This window comes from Podarcis raffonei, chromosome 3 (assembly GCF_027172205.1).
Source record: "Podarcis raffonei isolate rPodRaf1 chromosome 3, rPodRaf1.pri, whole genome shotgun sequence".
In the NCBI taxonomy this organism is placed as follows: Eukaryota; Metazoa; Chordata; class Lepidosauria; order Squamata; family Lacertidae; genus Podarcis; species Podarcis raffonei.
The window spans coordinates 76,037,115-76,056,930 of NC_070604.1; the positions used below are offsets into that span (position 1 = coordinate 76,037,115).

Here is a 19,816-nt window from a genome sequence, read left to right on the forward strand (position 1 = left end):
ATACATGGAAATGTTTTCGACTTTTTACTATATGGAAGTGCATAGCAGAGAATTATGCTAGATGACCCTTCTAACTCTTTGGTTCTGTGATTCTATGGTTCATGTCATGTACTGCTATTCATAAAAAAATTAAAACGGACAATTCACAACAACTGTACATAAAGCCATACAATGAAAACCTATTTTTAAAAAAGTTGAAATCAGAAATCAGTGAACGATTATGGGAAGATGCAGTGCCCTGGCTGCAAGACAGGCATAGCAGCCAGAATTAAGGCTTGGCTACCAGGAACAAAGTGCTGTAGTTCTGTTGTTGTGGGAGAAGAGTCTGTTGCCATTCACATTCATTCTATTAGCATGTAGGAGGTCAATCATTCGCATGATTTGCTGGGTTCTTGTGATCTCACGAAGAATCCTCCCTCCGCTCCTGGGCGATTCGCACTTTTAAAAAATGTGCTGTTTTCAAAATTACAACGCAGAATATTTCCGCATCTTAAAGGCTAATAGATATATTGTAGCATAAATGGACTCTCGTCCATGAAAGCTAAGGCAACAATAAATCTATTCAAATTCAAGGTGCTGCAAGACTTCGTTGTTTCTTTATGCAGGCAAACTTTCACAGGTGCGTTTTTAATTAAAGTAATGGATGAAGCATCAGCAAGATTGGCAACTGATTGTGTATTTGATTCAGTAGTTTGCACAGACTGGTCATTATTCCACCTGTATTTTAAAGTCAGAAGGAAGCCAAGCTCACCCTACAGCTGAGGGTTGTTATTTTTTTTAGATCACACCTGTCTTCATGATATCCACTGAATTATATCGGTGCTCACCCAAGGAGTGCTTGTCTGGGCTAGGGAAGCCATGTGATGATGGGAGTGGAGACTTGTGGTACAGCCCCACTTTCCCTTAATCAGCTGGAACACTCCATGCATGAATGGCGCTAGATCTGCTTCCTGAGTGGCTCCTTCAAGAAACAGAGTGATGCTTCAGCCCATGTCAGGACTGGCCCACACAGAGGGACTGCGTTGCAGAGCCACCCTCCTGACGCCAGTGTCACTGGGAAGGTCAGCAGCAAGGTCACAGTTGCACTTGGACATTGATGGAGCCAATCTGTATTTCATATTGACTGCTAAGTGTGTAACTTCACACTTGGGTCCTAAGAGAAGTCAGATTCTTCAGGTGTTTGGACTAATGTCGAGAAATGAAGCAAAAGTCTACCGTTACCACATTGAACAGCAGCTCTTGATAGTTTAATGGTGGGTGGGAATGGGGATCACTTTTAAAGATGATACGCTGAAAAAGAGAACTGTCTTATCATTAAATCCCCAATAGTGTTATTTTAGTAGTTTGGCACTCTTGATGTTTTCCTTTCAATATTTGTTCAATTGTAACTATTAGTAAATGTAGCTATCAGTAAATGTAAAATAACTAATCATTAATTGGTCAACTCTACTGTGTTAGATATGGCTACAGTAAAAATATATTTTAGTAAAAAATAGAATCCATCAGTTGTTTCCCCCTGCCCCAAGCTTGTGGAAACAGTTCCATTCATCTTAACTCTATGAAAACATGTTGTTACAAAATTATGCGGCAAGACAAATGCAAGTGGACAACACTCCTTTGACAGCAACAGTTCAACAAAGCAGAGTATTGTATTTCTCAAGAGGAAATGTCAAAAGAACTTTATCATCAGGCAGATTGATAACCTAGATAAATATGCCCAGCTCTGGATGCTCAGAACTGCCATTCTAGAAGATAACACTTCCTGGAATCAATTCAAAAGCAACCCTGGACAGTGTTACACAAATCCTAACTTGTTGATATCTAAGGTTACATTGCTTTTTTCTTTCATCCAAGCACAAAAGCAGAGGAAGCACGATCTAAACCAACATCAACAGATTAAATAGTCACACTCCCAACACAGAGTGAAGCATGTGTGAACCTATTTCAGTCATTGGACTCAATCAAGTGCACTTCACTCCATGCTCGACTGTGGTCACTTGCTTCTTATTGCTGTTGACATGCAAGATGTTCAGCACTGAGAACAATACTAGAAATATATCCTGAGCTACAGCTACTTTGTGTATTTTGGTTGCATATTAATTAATCTAATCTGGATATCTTTTGTGTTGGCAAGAATGCGTCAGTACCCTCGTTACTGAGGATCTGACATTTTTGTCATTGAAAACTAAGGTTATAAGACTGCACACTTCCATGGAAGTAAATTCCATTGAACTCGGTTGTTCATATTTCTGAATGTACAGGATTGCACTGTCAACTGTTGCGCAACAGCAGCACATAATTTCCTGTGTTCATGCACCATGGTATTGAGCTAAGTTAGGTGGTTATTTTATCATTATTATTCAGAGAAAGAGAGAGAAATTAGAGATAGTTATTGAGTGTCCTCAAACAGAATTAAACCTTTTCTCTTTTGGTGAAAGAATAGTTTGATGCTAACTTTATGCTCTTCCTATCGGTTGTTCTACTCACATATACAAGCCAGTTCCTGGGTTCCATCACTTTGTCACATTCTAATGGGGCAAAGAGAGAGCTTGCCCAGAACTTATCACACTCATCAGTCATGTTTATTTCATGAAAACCAAAGGTCATCACAAAAATGCCACATGCCAAAGGTAGACAAGAACTGGGTAATAATTAAAAGTAGACTATGCTGGGGCTGAATTCACTTATCATATGCTTTTTCTGACACCCAAGACCTTTCAGGGGAAATACCCTCACACAATCAAACCTGTTAACATTTTTGTGCGAGGTTTGCCCATCTCCAGTGTGACTGGTCTAACTGTGACACGGGCAAGAGACCGTGCCTGTCTGAAGGTTACCTAGGGAGGGTGGGTGAAACATAAAACTGGGACCATAAAACCTTCCCAAATACAACAGAAATACTTTAAAAATGTTTCTCCAAAGGAGATTAAATATTCAGAGGTTCAGGGGTTCAGTCCAATACTTTACATGCTTGCTCAGGGTTCCATTGTTTTCAATGCCTTAGAGTGCAGTTTGGCAGTTACACAGTTACTCTTTAAGACTAATGGGATTTAAAAGAAGTCTGATTGTATGGAAGCTTTTCACTGTAATCCAGCGTTTCTTGAGCTTGGCTGCAAGGTATGCCGCTAAGCAGAGGAAGTAGGCAGCCAGGTGCAATGCTAACAAAAAATCTGGACCACTTGAAATGGCTTTCATTGTTGCCTGGATGAAGGCCTTTATGTACAGCCCTCTGCCACAAAGCCAGCCAACTTCTTTCCAAGTGCACATGGACCTGTTTCCATGCATGCAACGCAAGCAGCAAATTTGGATTGCTTAAAATGTGTCTTTCCCCTCACAGAAAAAGGTCTATCAACAGAACCCAGATATGTGCAATTTCAGACCCAAGAAAGCCATGTGGATTCGGGAAGCTTTAGAAAAGGTGCACAGCTCAAAAAGAGGAGATCATTTAAGCTGGATGCCCAAGGACTCAGCCCCAGAATCAGTGCTGAACTTCAGGACGCTGTACTGAAATATAAACCATTGTTTTGCGAGAACTCTGAGCTTGTGCAAAATGTAGTTTTGCCCCTGTCATCACACATCAGGGACGAGGTGTCAGAGATAACAAACAAGCTTGCTTCAGCATCTGCTTCCCCCATTAGAAACCAAGTGATTGAGAGGGATAAACCTTTTTCAACAGGAGTCCGTCCACCCATGAACAGGTCCTGTTAATTACAATGGCCCTAGCATGAGACTGGCACTCAGTGAACTGCATCTTTATCATTGCTTTTTCATCGCTACTGATGGAATGACAAAGCTCCATGTTCAAACAGTGAACTTTCACTTACCGCAGCTAACCGTGGGAGAGTCCCAGCTGAGCATGCAGTTTTGCTCCATGGCACCTCATGATCTACAAGATCTAATATAAATGCATGACATTGCTTTAAATTGACTTGGTCTGTATGTCCATGTAGCCCAGCTGGGTGGCAGTGGCTATCCAGAGTCTCAGCCAGGACTATTTTCGAGAGCTATTACCCTTGATCTTTAAAGACCTGTATTTGCCATAGCTGGGTTTCATGCATCTCCCTCCACCAATTTGCTTTCATGTCAATAAGAGTCATGCGTGGGGAATTCAACCTTTGTGAATTCTGATACAAACTGCCCCGATCACTATCTCCCAGACTAAATGTGTGGATCAGAAAACATTGTTATTCTTTGGAGTGAGCACTTCTCCAAATTCTGTAATAAGGTCCTCAGCATATTTTATAATAAAATACATTTAAAAACATAGGAAGCTGCATTAGACCATTGGGTCGATCTTGATCAGCATTATCTAAACTGACTGGCAGTGGATCTCTAGGGCAGAGCTTTCCAAACTTTTCATGTTGATGACACACTTTTTAGACATGCATCATTTCGTGACACAGTAATTCAGTTTTGTGGGAATGTTGTGGATAGTAGGAGAGGCTATATTGACTAAATATTATCCTTCCTCACTCATGCTAGTGAGCTAGTAGCAGAGCACATTCCTTTGCACATTGCTGGAAGCAAGTTAACAGTTCATTAGAATCCTTTAAATTAAGCAATCCAGTCTGGCTTGTCGAGTCTGGATTGTTCCTGGTAAAATTCCCCTTTATTTCCCTCTTAAAATAGTAACATGGCAGTCTTCTTTAAAAGTAAGCGTAAAGATGAGTTACATTCAGTTCACAGTAGTTTCCTGAAGGCAGGCTTTAGTTTATAGTTGCAGTTACATTTATAGAGATACAAAGTGTGGCTTCCTCCTCTGTAGGGATGAGCCGTGTGCTGCTGGCTGAGAGCCAGCAGAGAGCAAAAGGTAAAATGGAGAGAAGGGCATCAAGAAAGTATCAAGAGGAAAACGGCTGAGTGACTGGCCCTTTTATAAGGTCTACGCCAGGGTCACGCCCCTCTACCAGGTCACACACAGGAGAAGGATGCTCCAGACCAGATGTGACAGGAGTCCACTCTGGGCAAACAGGAAATGTTGTATTTGACTGCTTCAGTGATGTTACATCCCACAAGTTTTACTAGCAAACCAGAGGTTAAACTAACCCTTTCCAGCTGCAAGGAGTGCTGCAAGCATTCGTACAACTACACACTGCAGCTGACACACCAATGTGTCCCAACAGAGTTTGGAAAGTTCTGCTCTAGGGTCTCTCCTAGCCCTACCTGGAGATGCCAGGGATTTAACCTGGCACATTCTGCATGCAAGAAAGGTGCTCTGTCACTGAGCTAGGACCTGAGAGCTGCATACATTGAGTCCAAAGCCATGCAACTCTGATATGGAGCAAGAAATGGACTCATCTATCTGTCCGTCTACCTTCAGATGACGATGATGAATAATAGAATTTGGTCCAACAGTGTTACGTTAAAAAAAACCAAACCCACAAATGTTACTTTGGATATCATTAATAATATTTATTTTGGAAAAATAGTTTAAAAATGAATTTCTTCATTAACCAAAAAAAAAAAACAGTAAAAAAAACCTCAAATAACATTTTGCACAATATTCCATAAATACATTATATACAAAAAATATAGTCACATAGACCCGAAGTGCCTTTGTACATATTTACCAAAAAAATTAAATTATAAAAAAGAAACGTCACAAAATACTCAAGCTTTACAAATATCCTGAAAATAATTTTTTACAGTTTTAAAAAAAATAACACACTTTCCCCCCACCTAGTAAAAACACATTTTAGTATAAAAAGGACAATAAAAGCAGTGTTTGTATCTCTAATTCAAGAAAGGACTGGCTCATAAGAATCCAAAATATACACTTCAGGCAGTGCATGCTTCTTATGTAGGAATTAAGTCCGTTCATTTAAATATATATAGAAAAAAAAGCAACTGACCATAGTGCAATGATAAATAGTCATAAAAGGCAGTGCAACAGGTATCTTTGAACACAGACCCTGGCCTAGTGTCCACCATGTATTACTTGCAGTCACTTTTGCTAACTTCAGTAGAGAACCAGCTCAGCCTGAATTTAGTTTCTCAGCAGCAGTCAGTGAAGGAATCTCTCTCCCTTTCTTGTTCAGCAGCATTCATTGGGGCATATCACCTTTGAAAATTGTTCCAAAACAACAATCTTGCCATATCGTCTTTCCTTTACACCTGCGTAAAGTTGGAGGGAGGGAGAAAAAGCAAGAGTGAATTGATGAAGGTACAAAAGATCAGACACAAGACCTCCCAGTACTATGCCAGATATAGAAAACAGGCGCTTGTCTGGTCACCTGCAGGAAGCAAGCATCTCTTCCAGACAATTAATTTTATGGAAGTTGGTTCTTCCCTTCATGCCTGCAATAAGTACAAGTGGTCTTTGTGTAGACTAAGCACTTAAGTGGAATTATTTGCAAGGCTATCAGGCAAGAAGAAAGACTGGGAACAACAATTTGCGTACAATCTTATACATCCTCATAAGCAGATGCCTTGTAGGGCCTCCCCTTGAATCACAGCCCACTGGATGCCTTTCTCTTTAAGGACACATTTGTGATTTCGTACTACTAAAGTACCTCACCTAGTAACTGATGCAATGCACTGGAATCAGTAGGAGGCTTTTCGATAGCAATGGATACACATACAACCTATGGGGCAGTTTCCTTAGAACACAGAAAGCTGCCATTAGTCCACCCATGTCTACACAATAACAGGCTTACCAGCCCTACCTGGAGATTTTGGGGACTGAACCTGGGATCTTCTACATGCAAACCATGTTGTGTACCACTGAGCATAGCTTTATAGGCATCTACTCTGGAATTGCCCTACTTACTTTCCACCGGACTACTCCAATGTACTAAACCAATTAATTCCTCTTCAAGTCCCCAGTTGCAAAGAACAGCTTGAAGAACTGGGTTGCATCAAGAAGAGCAATAGATTGCAGGATTCAATTAAGAACAACAACGCAAAGCCAGATCCAATTTCAGCTAGTCTAAGCTAGCACAGCATTGGTAAGCGGATGGAATTTGCTGGCTGACTCTAGTTAGCTGGGAAGTTGGATGGGTAAGTTTGCCTTTCGAGCACATTAGAAAATGTACCAACCTCCGTTGCTATGATGCATTCATCTTTCTCTTCTGATATGACATACACCGACTGGTACTTTGTGTCTTTCGAAGTGGAGTATACCGATTCTGGCCGTTTCCTTTCAGACAGTTCACTACAAGCCAAAAAGAAAACAGGAGACAAGGATGAGACGGATGCTTTGGCGACCAGCTCGAATATGCTGCCTGCACTTCGCAAGGGGCATGCTGACCCACCCCCTGCCACCCTCCTTAACCTACCTCTTTAGTTGTACTGCGCCTTTCTCCTCTGCCTCGGAGTCGTATGTGTCACACTTAGCTTCACATTTGCTGTGTTCCTCTTTAACAGAGTCCTCGTTCTTGAGTTCATGCACCAAATTGTAATCCACTGACGGGTACCGGGCTTTGTAGCCGTTTTTGTCTGCGTTATCGCTGTGGAAGTCCACTTTCTTGTTGGTGTTCTTAATCTGGGTGGCGCCAATGACGCTGATGGAAATGTCCTTCTCTCGCTGGCAATTGGCCAGGTTGTTCATGGTCTCCGTCTCGCTTCTGCACGGGTCGGGCTGCTGTTGCCTCTTCTGCATTTTGAGCCGGAAGCAGACAACCACAGTGGCGCAGCCCAGCAGCAACATCAGGACCAGGATAATCCCGGCGCATACTGCAATCCAAGGGAACTGCGAACTCTGCCCCTCGGTGTACTTCTCGGTAATGTCAACCGTCACTGCCCCCGGAGGCTGTTCGGGGAGCAAAAACTGGCAGTTCAGCCCCCCGTAACCACGAGCGCACTCGCACACGTAGCGGTTGTTCCTCTCGTGGCAAGTAGCCCCGTTGTGGCAAGGGCTGTGTTCGCACTTGCTGACGGGAGTGCTGCAGTTCTTCCCACTGTAACCCGGAGGGCAGGTGCAAGAATAATCATTAACCCCATCTTGACAGGTCCCGCCATTCAAGCAAGGAAAGGAAGCACAATCGTCCACATTATCGTCGCAGTGTCTTCCGGTGAAGCCAGCTGGACATTGGCATATATAGGAATTCCCCAGATCAACACACTGAGCTCCTGCAAAACATCAGAGAGGACAAATGAGATCAGTATATAGCCCAGGAGTGACCATTTATTGCATCTGCAAAACTGCCTTTTCGCCAAAGAGCACGTGAGATTTTTCTATTTTATTCTAGCAACAATCCTACGAGGTAGATCTGGCTGAGAAACAGTGACCCAAGCTTCATGGCCAAGTGGGGTCCTGACTCCAGATCTCACAGGGCCAAAGACAAGCCTCTTATCCATTAGACAACGCATCTTTTCAGTTCCCAGTCAACAGCACCCTTTAAACAGCCCTGTCAGACCAACGGCTCATCCACACTTTTGCCAGATCTGCATTTGGATCGTATTGTGTACCGATTAATTTCCCTGGGCCCAAGAGCCTTTCACATTGCTCCAAGGATGTCAAAATCCGATCTTCTCCACTGAAATGAAACTCAGTTTAAGCAAAATCTCTTTGGTTTTTCCATGCACACTGCAAGATCCAATTCGCTGGGTAAGATTGGATTTTCGAGAGGCACAGCCATGGCACAATGAGAAAGCTTCCAGTCCCATTGGAATTAAATGGTACACAATATGATCAAAATGCAGGAGAAAGTATGGATAATCCCTGAAGTTATGCAGTATTCACAGCCTCACAGCATACTGCTTCATTGTGTAGGAAAGCAAGGAAAACATAGCCCAAAGAGATGAGCCTTTGTAACGGTAGAAAGCGCAGGGCAAGCCCAGTACAATCAAATGTCTTATTACAGGGCTTACTTTCAGCTACAGGATTGCAGCTTCACTCTGACACACGTAGTTGGCAGGCTGCCTTCAAGGCATGATGAAACATATTGCCCACTGAGATCCATCAAAACTGAGGCTTTAAAAGGAACTTGTAAAAATAACTTGTAAAAAAAAAAAGAAGATCCACAGGCCTTTAAGGTGTACTCTGTTATCAGCCAGTTTTATGGTTCTTACTAGAAACAGTTTTGAATCATTTACAATGGGGTGGGGAAACCTCAGGCCTAGGGGTCATATGCAGCACTCTGGGCCTCACTTTACAGCCCTGGGGACTCTACCCAGGCCATGTCCTCTAGGCTGCAGCCTCCCTGGTCCTGCTCCGCATCTTTCTCTTATGGTTTTACCCGGCTGGAATGTGTCCTGGAAGTGTGATAACACCTTTTGCTTGCCTGGGTGGAGGATGGAGAGTGGTATGTGTCTGGCCACACCTGCTTGAGCTACTTCCATTACTGGTAGGAGGGCCCTGGAAGTTGACCCCAAGGGAATGTGGTCCCAAGGCTGGAAAAGCTCCCACCAGACACCAGCCCACCATTTTATCATGACTACTTCTTGATGAGGTGTGTCTAGGATTCTAGTGGACATTTTGTATTTGATTGGTTATGTGATTTTATTGTTTAGGAGCTGCTCTTGGGGTCTACAGAAAGGCAAGATAAGGATTTGTAAAACAAATAAATGAAATGGTTTTGCGGTCGCCATACTTCACTGCTCCAGCGTTTCAAAGGGGCATGTTCTATATAGAAAACAAATGTCCAAATCTGGTGACCCAATTCTTAAACACACAGAGGAGGACATATAGTCAGGGAATCAAGCTGGTCCAGGTCATTTCTTAAAAACTGAACCGCAACAAAATCTGAAGCATAAGCATAACCTTACTTACTAAACTCAAGCCAAAAGTGCAATTAAAAAGAACCATCAGAGAATAGGAAGCAGCCCGTCTGATGCCAATTCCCTCAGCTGAAAAGCAGAAGATCAAACTGGTTCTGCTCTCTGCACTCATTGCTTAAGACCATATGACAGGAACAATTTGGGAAGAGGAACAGGCATGGACAGGGGGATTTCTTCCAAGTCTTTGGGTCCGTTTAGACATTTAGCAGAGAGAGCCAAGCGGCCATTTCCTAGACTGCACTACTTCAGGCTACTTTGAGGCAGGCACGGGGAACAGAAGAGAAGAGTTCTCATGGGTATGAATACTTCCTCAAATTTAAAAGTTAAAAGCCTGCCTGTACACCTCAGGGAGAGGGGGGGGCAGGAGATGGCTCTCTTTCCTGATATGCTAGGTTTTCCTTGTTTAAGGAGCATTTGGGAGAACGAACTTCCAAACATGCAACCTTCCAGCCACAGGCTGAGGAGCGATTTATTCAACTGAAAAGGGAAAGCTGACACTGTTGAGAAACACAGCATTTATACTAGGCAAGACAGATGCACAGAACAATCCTTTGCGTGTCTACTCAGAAGTAAGAGTTACTGAGTTCAATGGGAATTACTCCCAAGTAAACATGCGTAAGACTGCAACTTTTTGAAGTTACACCAAAAGAGTCTTGCTGAGTCAGGCTGGTGGACAACCATACGCTGGGGGTGGGGGGCGGGAGCAAAGCACCATTTTGCTGCAGGTCCTATTTACAATCCAACCCAAGGCCATGGCACACTTCAGAGTAAGCCCCACTTGAACAATTTGGGCCTTCCTTCTGAATAAGCATGCATAAGCTGCATATACCTCTCGTGACACTACTTGACTTGGATTAGATCTTACTCTTCCTCTGCTAAAACGGGAATTCACATTATGGGGCCTTAAGTGAACCTCAATAGGAAGTTCATTCACTTCCCCTGAAAGTTACAAAACTTAAATGGGAAGTTCATTCAACTTTTCATTGACGGTCATGGCAAAATGCTCATTAATCTTGAACGGATCGGGCAAAGACTGGTTTGGCTTACCATTAGCACAAGGACTGGAGCTGCAATAGTCAATTTTCTTTTCACAGTTAAATCCAGAGTAACCCACTGGGCAACGGCAGCTGTATCCACCTTCCGGGTTGTCTGTGCACCGCCCTCCATTGAAGCACGGACCATCAGCACAAGTCATTGCTCCCAACTCACAGTTTTTACCATAGAAGCCAGGTGGACAGGTACAAGAATAGCTGTTCTCAAGATCCTGTTGCAAAGAAGAGTGTGGTGTTTAGAAGCCTATACTGCATACTGAGATTACCGTAAGCATCTCTTAACACTACTTTTTGAAAATAATAATAATAATAATAATAATAATAATAATAACATTTTAGAAACTTACGGTACAGCTCCCTCCATTCTTGCAAGGATTGGCATCACATTCATTGATTTCAATCTCACAGTTGGCTCCAGTGTAGCCAGGACGGCAAGAACAGGTGTAGCTCCCTTGGCCAGTGTTGGTACAAGTGGCACCATTCTTGCAAGGCTTGTGGTGTGTACAGTAATTGAGATCTACAGAAGATTAAAACAAGAGGCATGTCTGTAAGGACACACACGGTTTCACAAGGACATTACACAGCTTCCAGAAGCAACTCCACTGTAAGTTATTCCCAGGTAAGCATGCATAGGATTGCAGTCTTAGTTCAAGGAGGATCAAGTCATGTTACTATGAAAGGTCAAGAACTTACCCTGGTTACAAAAGAGACCGCCCCAGCCTTCCTGACAGTTGCACTGCCACGGCTGTTGACAGGTACCATGAAGGCAACCTGGGTACCGGATGCACTCGTCACAGTAACGCCCCTGCCAACCAACTCGGCATCTATTTTAAAAAATCAAAAATACCAGACTATCAGTACAGGAAATCCTACCACAAACTGCAAACCCATTGAAGCTAAAAACAAAAACAGAAAACCCCAGGGGGAAAAACTTCCTTAACAATCAAGGAAGCCATATTCCTAAACTATTAATAGATGCTTCTTTCGCAGCCTGAATACAGAATTTTCCATTCCATTGAAGCTCTTTGATTTGAACTCACTTCGGAGCGTAAAGTGCTTAAGATGGTGGCCTTGGTTTATTATTGATCACACTTCTGCCCTTCCTCCAAGACGTTCTGAGCAGTATACATGGGATGATCCCATTTGATCCCACCAACCCTGTATCCTGAGAGATCTCCTAAGGCCAACTATTTTCGTAATTTAGAAGAAATTTAGACCCAGGTCTTTTCCTAAATACAACACTCAATCTTCTATTCTACAGCACGCCAGCTCTCCACTAGATTTGGTTACTGGAATTGCAACACTCCACTGCCTCATTATTGTAGCTATCATTTAAGCGATTGTAATTTTTGCCAGGGCTTCATAAGGTCATCGAATTTGACCTCATTATGGCTGAAATCCTATGCACTCCTGCTAGGAAGTAAGCCTCATCCAAAAGCTTCATTTCCTAGCGAAAGCTGAACAAGACAGAGATGTAAGCTGAGACTTCTGGGGGGAGGGGAATGTTTCAATTTCTGGATTAATACTTTGACTTCATATTATTGGGACGTCTCACCCAACCATCGGGCAAAACTTCTAAGGCATTTCATGTCATCTATTTGGGATTCTCAGATCGAGTCTGCAGGCAGGAAGGCTGGGGTGGGAGGGGCAGAGGAAGAAGAGCTCCGAAAACTTACTTGCATTCCCCAGGCTTGTCGCAAAATCCATGCTGCTCATCACATCCAGGCAAGCAAATTGCTGAAAAACACAAAGGAGCAGAAATGTACAGATAAGCCTTTTGGGGGGGAAGGGTGGAGTGAGTCAAACTCCTTTCACTAGAGCTGAGTTGGTAACAGCAGCTGAATTCAACTCTGGCGTATTGATCTTGCTTAATAACTGGTTCCTTTACTTATCGCCAGGGATGAACATTCCCCTTAATACAGTTGCCCATGGACAAAAGAGACCTCACAATTGCTCCCATCCGCCTTTTCTTCCCGGCAAGGGTCAGAAGTCCTCTCTCTCCACCCCCCACCCCGCCAGTCTATGCACACAGCTCCTCCTCTTGCTGTCCTCAGAGTGTGTGTGTGTGTATGTGTGTGAGTGAGAGAGAGAGCAGATAAGGGTGGACAGCTGGTGTGCAGGGTGCCAGCCAGGACAGCTGCTCTATTGTCTATTCTCTCCCAGCAGCTGCCCCACTGCAACAATACCCCCAACCTCCTGCGGCCAATCAGGGCCAAGATGTGCTTCCCAAACAGCCTATCCCTGCCCAGATCTAATCTATGGCACGCGCAGTGATTTTTCTTCTTATTCAAATAAGTAAGTCCAAAGTTCTTTCACACACCCAGAAAGGAAGGCAGGAGTGAAGAGGCCTAGGGAGCACACACACACACACACAGCAATGGCAAAGAAGTAAGCAGGCCAGCAGGAGGGAAGACTTCTGCTCATTACTTTGCCTGGTTATGGAACTCATTAAGCAGGCACTGCAAGTTTTAATTCAACAAAGCAAGCCAGAGACAATGACGAGCCCCGGAGAAGGAGAAACAGAAGACGAGGAAAAGCTGGGCCGATAATCAGATTGTCTCAAAAAAAGTGAACTGAATGGGCAGCGGGAGTGGGGGTGGGGAGGGCAAGCAGGCCTATGAGGAAAGCCTGCAGTTTGTTTATTTATTTCCTCTGCTTCTAGGGTGACATCACCCCCATTGGTCAAAAAAAAAGGTGGCATGTATTCTAACTCGCTCCTCAAACTCAGCTTATTAAAAAGAAAAAGAAGGAGGGAGACACAGTCAGTGTACACCAGTAATACAAAGGGGCTTCAGAAGGCAACATCAACTAAGGAGTCAAAGGGAATATTTTCCTAAAGCCATTTTATTCTGCGCTCCTCCACGTCTAATGCGAAAGGAGGAGGCAAGAAGACTAAGTGTTATGATGGGAAACACAAGCCCTCTGTTTGCTGCATTGGCTCAGAATTCTGCCCACCCTCTCTGCACAGATACTGAGCCTGGGCAGTGTCAAGCCATTCAACAGTGTTTTCTTTTTTTAAAAAAAAAGCACACACATACAAACAGCGGCAATTACATTGGACACATCTTATCACAATGGCAAGGATCCAACGTACTACTTTAGACACACCCAAGGGCTTGGGGCATGCCCAGTGGCCTTTGTAAGCTTTTGTTTTCTTTGGAATAGCACACAGCCATACCATATCACAATCTGCTTTTGGAAGTTCTCTCAGGTGGCATGGTGGAGTGCCAAACCCATTGGAACATGTGGAGCTTGTGGGGTTCAACTTTCAGATCCTGGTTTGTTGATGTTTTGGTACAGCTCCAGACCATTTTTTGGAGTTACTGGCATCCCTGGCTCACTAGGTCTGGACAAGGACATTCAAATTTCTCTTGCCAGGCTATAAAATGTAGCCACATGCCTCCAAACTCCTGTAGGGGTCCATGGAAGGGCAAGGGGAGAACAGTCCTCCTACCACCAATGAACTATAATCCCCCAATTCCCACCTTTTTTAAATTTAAAAGAAAGGTTATAACATTTGTAGATCTCAAGAAGGGAGACAGTATGTGCAGACACTTCTCATTTTTGATGAGCACTTAGCCTGCCCACTGCCTTTTAGTGCTCCACCCCAGGAAAATACACCCCCCCCAAATAAAAGGTCCTATGGACACCCATGTTCCTTCCACTATCATTGCTGCTATCAATGACATTACCAGAACTGAAACTAAGAACTCAAAAACTAAATAAGACCTTTAAAAAACAACCATATGGGATGCAATTCAAATGTCACTGAAGTCAAGGAAAGAATGCTCACTGACTTTAGTGTGGGGGTTGCATTTTCTGGCACCTTCAAGTCAACCAACTTCAACACTTTCCTTGAATTTCTCTCTGTGTGTGTTTGTTCTTTACTCCTCCCACAATTATGCTGGCCTGATCTTTGGAAGAGGGGGATAGTCTTTAACAACTTTAAAGTGCCAAGCGCAGAAATTCAGCTGTCAATCAGCAGAATGACTTTTAGGAATGTTTCAATGTGTGTCCTTGATTTTCATCTTTGTTTTGTGTACATCTATCTATCTATCTATCTATCTATCTATCTATCTATCTGCCCTTCCTCCCAGAGGAGCTTGGGTGGCAGAGGGTGATATATCAGAGTGCCGGGGGGGGGCTAACCTTGGACCCTCCGGGTGTTTGAGGACCTCTGGTTTGAAGCTGGGGGGGGGAGGCAGAGGTTCCCCACCCCTCTTAGAGAATGTTGGCATTCTGAGTTGGAAATGTCAATGCAAATTTAGCATACTGACTCTAGCACTTAATGCAACCATGAGCCTTATCTCTTATGCAATAATAGTCCTCCCTATGCTAATAAAACAAGAAGTTGTGGCTGAAAAAAGGGAAAAAACTGATTGAGCTGCTAAATAGTGATTAAACTATTTGACTACATTTGGTTCATAGGTTTGCTATGCAATCTACATGCTAAATATCTAAGAGGGGATTAGCTATATTAGACTTGACACTATTGATTAACAATCATGTTATGTCACACAGGGCAAGAACTTGGTGAAGCTGTATGCATTTTAATGTGCATTACAAGCAATTCTATGCATATTTACTCAGAAGTGTCTCTGTGTTCAATGGTCCTTTACTCTCTGGCAAATGTGTTTGGGACTGCAGCCTAATCTACTGTATGTATAGAATGTGTTTACTGTTTACATTAGTGGATGCTCTTATTTTTTTTGGAATTTGGAAAATGTTTAAAGAAAGAAAAAGAACTAAAAGTCGAGAATGTGTTGCAGGCACTGCCATAAAATTAATAGTAAGTCTAATACCCTACAGTAGGAAAAGGCAGCATGTCACATTTATTGGTGTATTTGTTCAGAAAAGCACTTGCTGCAAAATTGCCAATTCAGCTACATGCAGTTGTTTTGATGCTCACAGTCAATAGATAAGACAGGCTGCAGGAATTTTATAGAAATGTGTATGTTTTAATGTGTACTATAATGTTATTAGCCCAACTGGTAACATAATACTATGTTAGTCAGACCCATTAGTTGCCACTGTTCACCTACCGTTAAGGTGGAGTTAGGAATTCTGTATCTGCTAGGCGTGGGGTGGGAATAAAATGCTCTAAATATTTGTCCAAACCTTCTATATAGCTCCCATAATTATTTTGCTGATTTGCCCTGAAGGTGGTGTTTATTTTAGGTCAGGTTCCTGAATTCTGCACCTTTGGATTTTCGTGGCAATTTCTAAGGATCCAATCCAGCCAGTGTCAAGCACTTTCAAATTCCACTGATTTCAGTGGGACAGCAAAGCACCTGTTTTACTCTCCTAATAAAAGTCATGGAAAATCCAAAGTGTTGGCTGCATCATGTCCATAACTTTGCTGACAGGAAGTCTCCTAATGCTTTGCACCTTCTTCTTTCTCTAGGAGCTCATCTATCTATTGCCACCCAAAAGAACTGTGTCCAATATTATTTGCTGTTTGGTGTACAAAGCATTTTTTTTTGTAATTCTAATATATTATATTTTATCCTTATTCCTTAAGGACTACAGATTCAGGATTTCATTATATCATTGTTGGTATGTGGCTTTTTAAAATTCTCCCTAGCAAGCACACTCGTTTCTGAATGGGACGTGTTTGCACCAATGCACGAGCGAGGAAGAGAGAGAGAATTGGTGGCACCAAAGCACTTTAGAAAGACAAGTGAGGATTTCCTTGAGGACACTCACGGTCAGTGCAGTACTGCCCCTTCCAGCCAGGATTGCAGACCTTCTCCCCACGCTCTCCACAAGTGAAGTGGCCAAAGGCATCATCCCTGGGGCGGCAGAAGACAGAACAGCCCTCTCCGTAGTAGTGCTCATCACACACAAAACGGTACGAATACTTGAGGTCAGTGCGGCCACTGCTGTGCAGGTCCTGGGACCATTCTTCGCCAACAGTCAAATGTCTCTGCGTAGCCAGGCGGCTAATGAGGCGTTCTGGATTCTCTGCAAAACAGAAGGCAGGGGGTGGGGGAGCAGAGAGAGAGAGAACAGGAATGCAGTTAAATAAATTGAAAGCTTAAGATTGCAATGGAAATTTAGAGTAGTTCAGGGAGGGGTGAGACTTTTTAAAGCAGGTATGGAAAAGCTATAGGTTGCCACTGATCCAGGTGGAATTGTCCCACTGACTCCAATGGGACTTCCTTAGAAGTAAGTGGCTGCTATTGGGACTGGAAAAGTTCACTAACTGGAAAAGCAGGCATATCATGGACCCATAAAGCAACAGTCCTGAGTGGAACTTGGAAAAAGCCATTTACCTGTGTTGAGATCATCAGGGGAGTCTGTGTGCAGCGCTTCAATGATGAGAGAGAAAGTGCCCTGGAAAATAAGATTTTTAAAGAACACAGAGAAAACAATGAGAGCAAACGTCTACAGTCAGCAGAAATAATATGGTCACAGGAGGGGCAGGAATATGTGTGCCCAGCCAGCGTGACTCTCTGATCCCCTGACTCCAGCCTGTTTTCACTTTCCTCAAGGAAATGGCAGAGCTTTTTGAAAAGTTGCTTCCTGGCCTGTTTTTTCAGCCTGCTCCGCACAGGATGTGGTGTTAAAAAGGAGCAGAGAGGGGAAAGTGGGGGAGGGAGCGAGAGAAGGGGCATCACTGTCAGCCTTCACACTTTTTCTCTGCACACTGCCTAAGAGGTAATGGGCTGGAGGAGAAGATAGCGGGGTAGATGAAGCCTTTGGGAATTCCGGGCAGAAATGACAATGACATAGCCATTTCCATAATGGAAAGGCAGGGGGAATGGAGTCACAATAAAGTATGTGCAGCCACCCCTATTATCACCCTCCCTCCAGCTGACTGGCTGATGCCGCTAATGAGACACAAGCTGCCCCTGCCAACACTATTGCGAGGTCAGAACTGCTCTCTCTGGAGCACTAATCTGGCTTCACTCCTCGGAAAGCAGGGAGTTGCAGATACATTATGACACTAATGTGCCGATTCTGGACCAAAAGGGTGCAGCCTTGAAGTCAGGAGGTCGCTTTGCATTAAAAAGCATCTAGTAACCTTGGCAGCGGCAAGCAGCCATTAGCTTGGCAGCAGCATAAGCAAGGTCTCAAGGAGCAAGGGCATATCGTGGGGAGCTGGGGAGAAGCCTGGATTTGTGAAGCAGACACTCTTTTGAGCTGCGCTGTTGCATCAAAGGCTACAAATACAAAGACACACACACAAAGCTCTCTTCCCGATTCCATCCCTGCTTCTGAATCCACAGTCCCACCCCAGTTCCCTAACCCCATCCTAGTCTTGACAAGCACTGGAAAGGTTAAAACGCCTAGTTAAAAAGCAAGTTCCCCCCAGTCTTCTGCAGCAGCCTTATCTGACCATGAGCATGCGCTCCCTAATCTGGAATCCTGAAAGTGCACTTACACACAGGGAACGGCAATTCTAATCTGTATTTGTTCAAACAACACTAGGGGGGCGTAGTTAAAAGTGTTTTGTAAACAGGGAGACCAAAGAGGGAAGGGATGGCTCCTTTCCTTAGCTTGCGCTGCTCCCCCCCCCCCCGCAGCCTCCCTGTTCTTTACCCGTAACGGAGACCCGGGTGAACTTACCGGCCAGGTGAAGCCGAAGGGGAAGCGGATGGGGTTGCTGAAGGAGGGGTCGCTGCTGGCAGCGTTGTCGGGCACGCTGAAGGAGTTGGCCCCCAGCACCGGGGTGATGGAGCTGCCGTAGGTGCAAGGCGGCTCCGGGGACACGCTGGCTTGGTAGTGCTTGAGGCAGACGCGGAAGAAGGTCTTGCAGTCGCACTGCTGCAGCCCAGGCGCCGCGCCGCCCCTGGGCACGGCGCCGCCGAAACCCTCCCGGCAGCAGTTGCGGTTGCCCAGAAGCCCCTTCTTGTTGACGAACTCCTGCAGCTTCAACTCGAACACGCCGGAGCTCCAGACCTACAGGAGGAAGCGGGAGCGGGAGCCACCATTAGCAACTTAGGGGGGGACGCGCGGGGGGAGCTCTTGGTCCTCGGAAATGGAGCCGCAAATTGGCGATTGGGAGGCGAGCGCCCAGAGGGGGGCGGAGCAAATTTATCAATGGAAGTTCTGCGCTGATTCCAGGCAAGGCGGCGCCGGGGGGGGGGGGAGGACAGCGGCTGCGTTCGCGCAACGCGCCTCCCGCAGAGCACAATGGCCAGGCCCCCCGCCGCGTCGAACGCAGCCGCCGAATTGTCAATGGCGAAGCTCCCCATTGATGGCACCTCGCGACGTTCCGACAGGGGGCACCTGCGCGGCGGAGTTCGCGTGCCCCGAGTACCGGAGTTCCGCTAATACTGGGGCGCCAGCAAAGCCACCGAGGTGAACTGTCGTTCTCTCTGTGCCGCGCGCGTGTATGTGTGAACGCGAGCGCGTGCGTGCAGACGGTTCTCCACTAAAGCGAGGGAGGGGGGCGACAGGAACCCATGGGGTGGGGGAGAGAAGGGCAACGCTTGGTTACAGATCGCCACCACCCTCCGCCCTCGGTAGCCCTTCAAGTTTCCCGGAGAGGTGCAACGCGCCAACTTTTCCTATCTACGATGCCTTGCGGGTTTCAAGAGGTTTGTCAACACGACCGTACGCGCGCAAACATGCATTATATACAGCCGATGCTTACCTGGCAGGGAAACTGAAGCACGCAAAAGACCACTAGAGTCAGCGTGGACTGGCCTCCCATTCTGAGAGGGAGTGAGTTGCCCGAGGGGAGATATTGGGGCTTCTTTCCTTGCCGTCCTTTGGGGAAAAGGCAACCGCAAAACAACAGGGGCGTCTTGACAAGAAGATGGGTCCCGAGAAACCTCTCGCTCCCTAGCCCGGCCGGAGGGGAATTAGAAGGGAGATGTGCGAGTTTCAAGTCTCTAGCTCTTTTCCCGTCGATGCGGATTTCGATACGCCCTTTGGATGACTGACAGCTCTTTGGGAGGCGATTGTTTTTAAAGATGAATTAGGCTCGAGGCGCAACTTTTACCCTCCTCTCGGCTTTTCCTCTTCCCGGCGACAGTTCTGGGCGGCTTCGCTGCGCTTCGCTCCTCTTCTCCCACCAAAGGAAGAGAAGAGCC

General features: G+C 45.0%; 1 protein-coding gene across 1 annotated transcript; it reads right to left on the reverse strand.

The window, feature by feature from the left end:
- Positions 1 to 5,397: 5,397 nt before the first annotated feature.
- DLL1 (delta like canonical Notch ligand 1) lies at positions 5,398 to 19,461 on the reverse strand. Its single transcript, XM_053382452.1, has 11 exons — positions 19,375 to 19,461; positions 18,345 to 18,677; positions 17,048 to 17,108; positions 16,479 to 16,736; positions 12,449 to 12,509; positions 11,466 to 11,596; positions 11,120 to 11,289; positions 10,768 to 10,984; positions 7,278 to 8,070; positions 7,039 to 7,153; positions 5,398 to 6,114 (listed from the first exon to the last, which is right to left on the reverse strand). The coding sequence occupies exons 1-11, from the start codon at positions 19,432 to 19,434 to the stop codon at positions 6,109 to 6,111; spliced, it is 2,205 nt and encodes a 734-aa protein (XP_053238427.1). The 5' UTR covers positions 19,435 to 19,461; the 3' UTR covers positions 5,398 to 6,108.
- Positions 19,462 to 19,816: the final 355 nt, after the last annotated feature.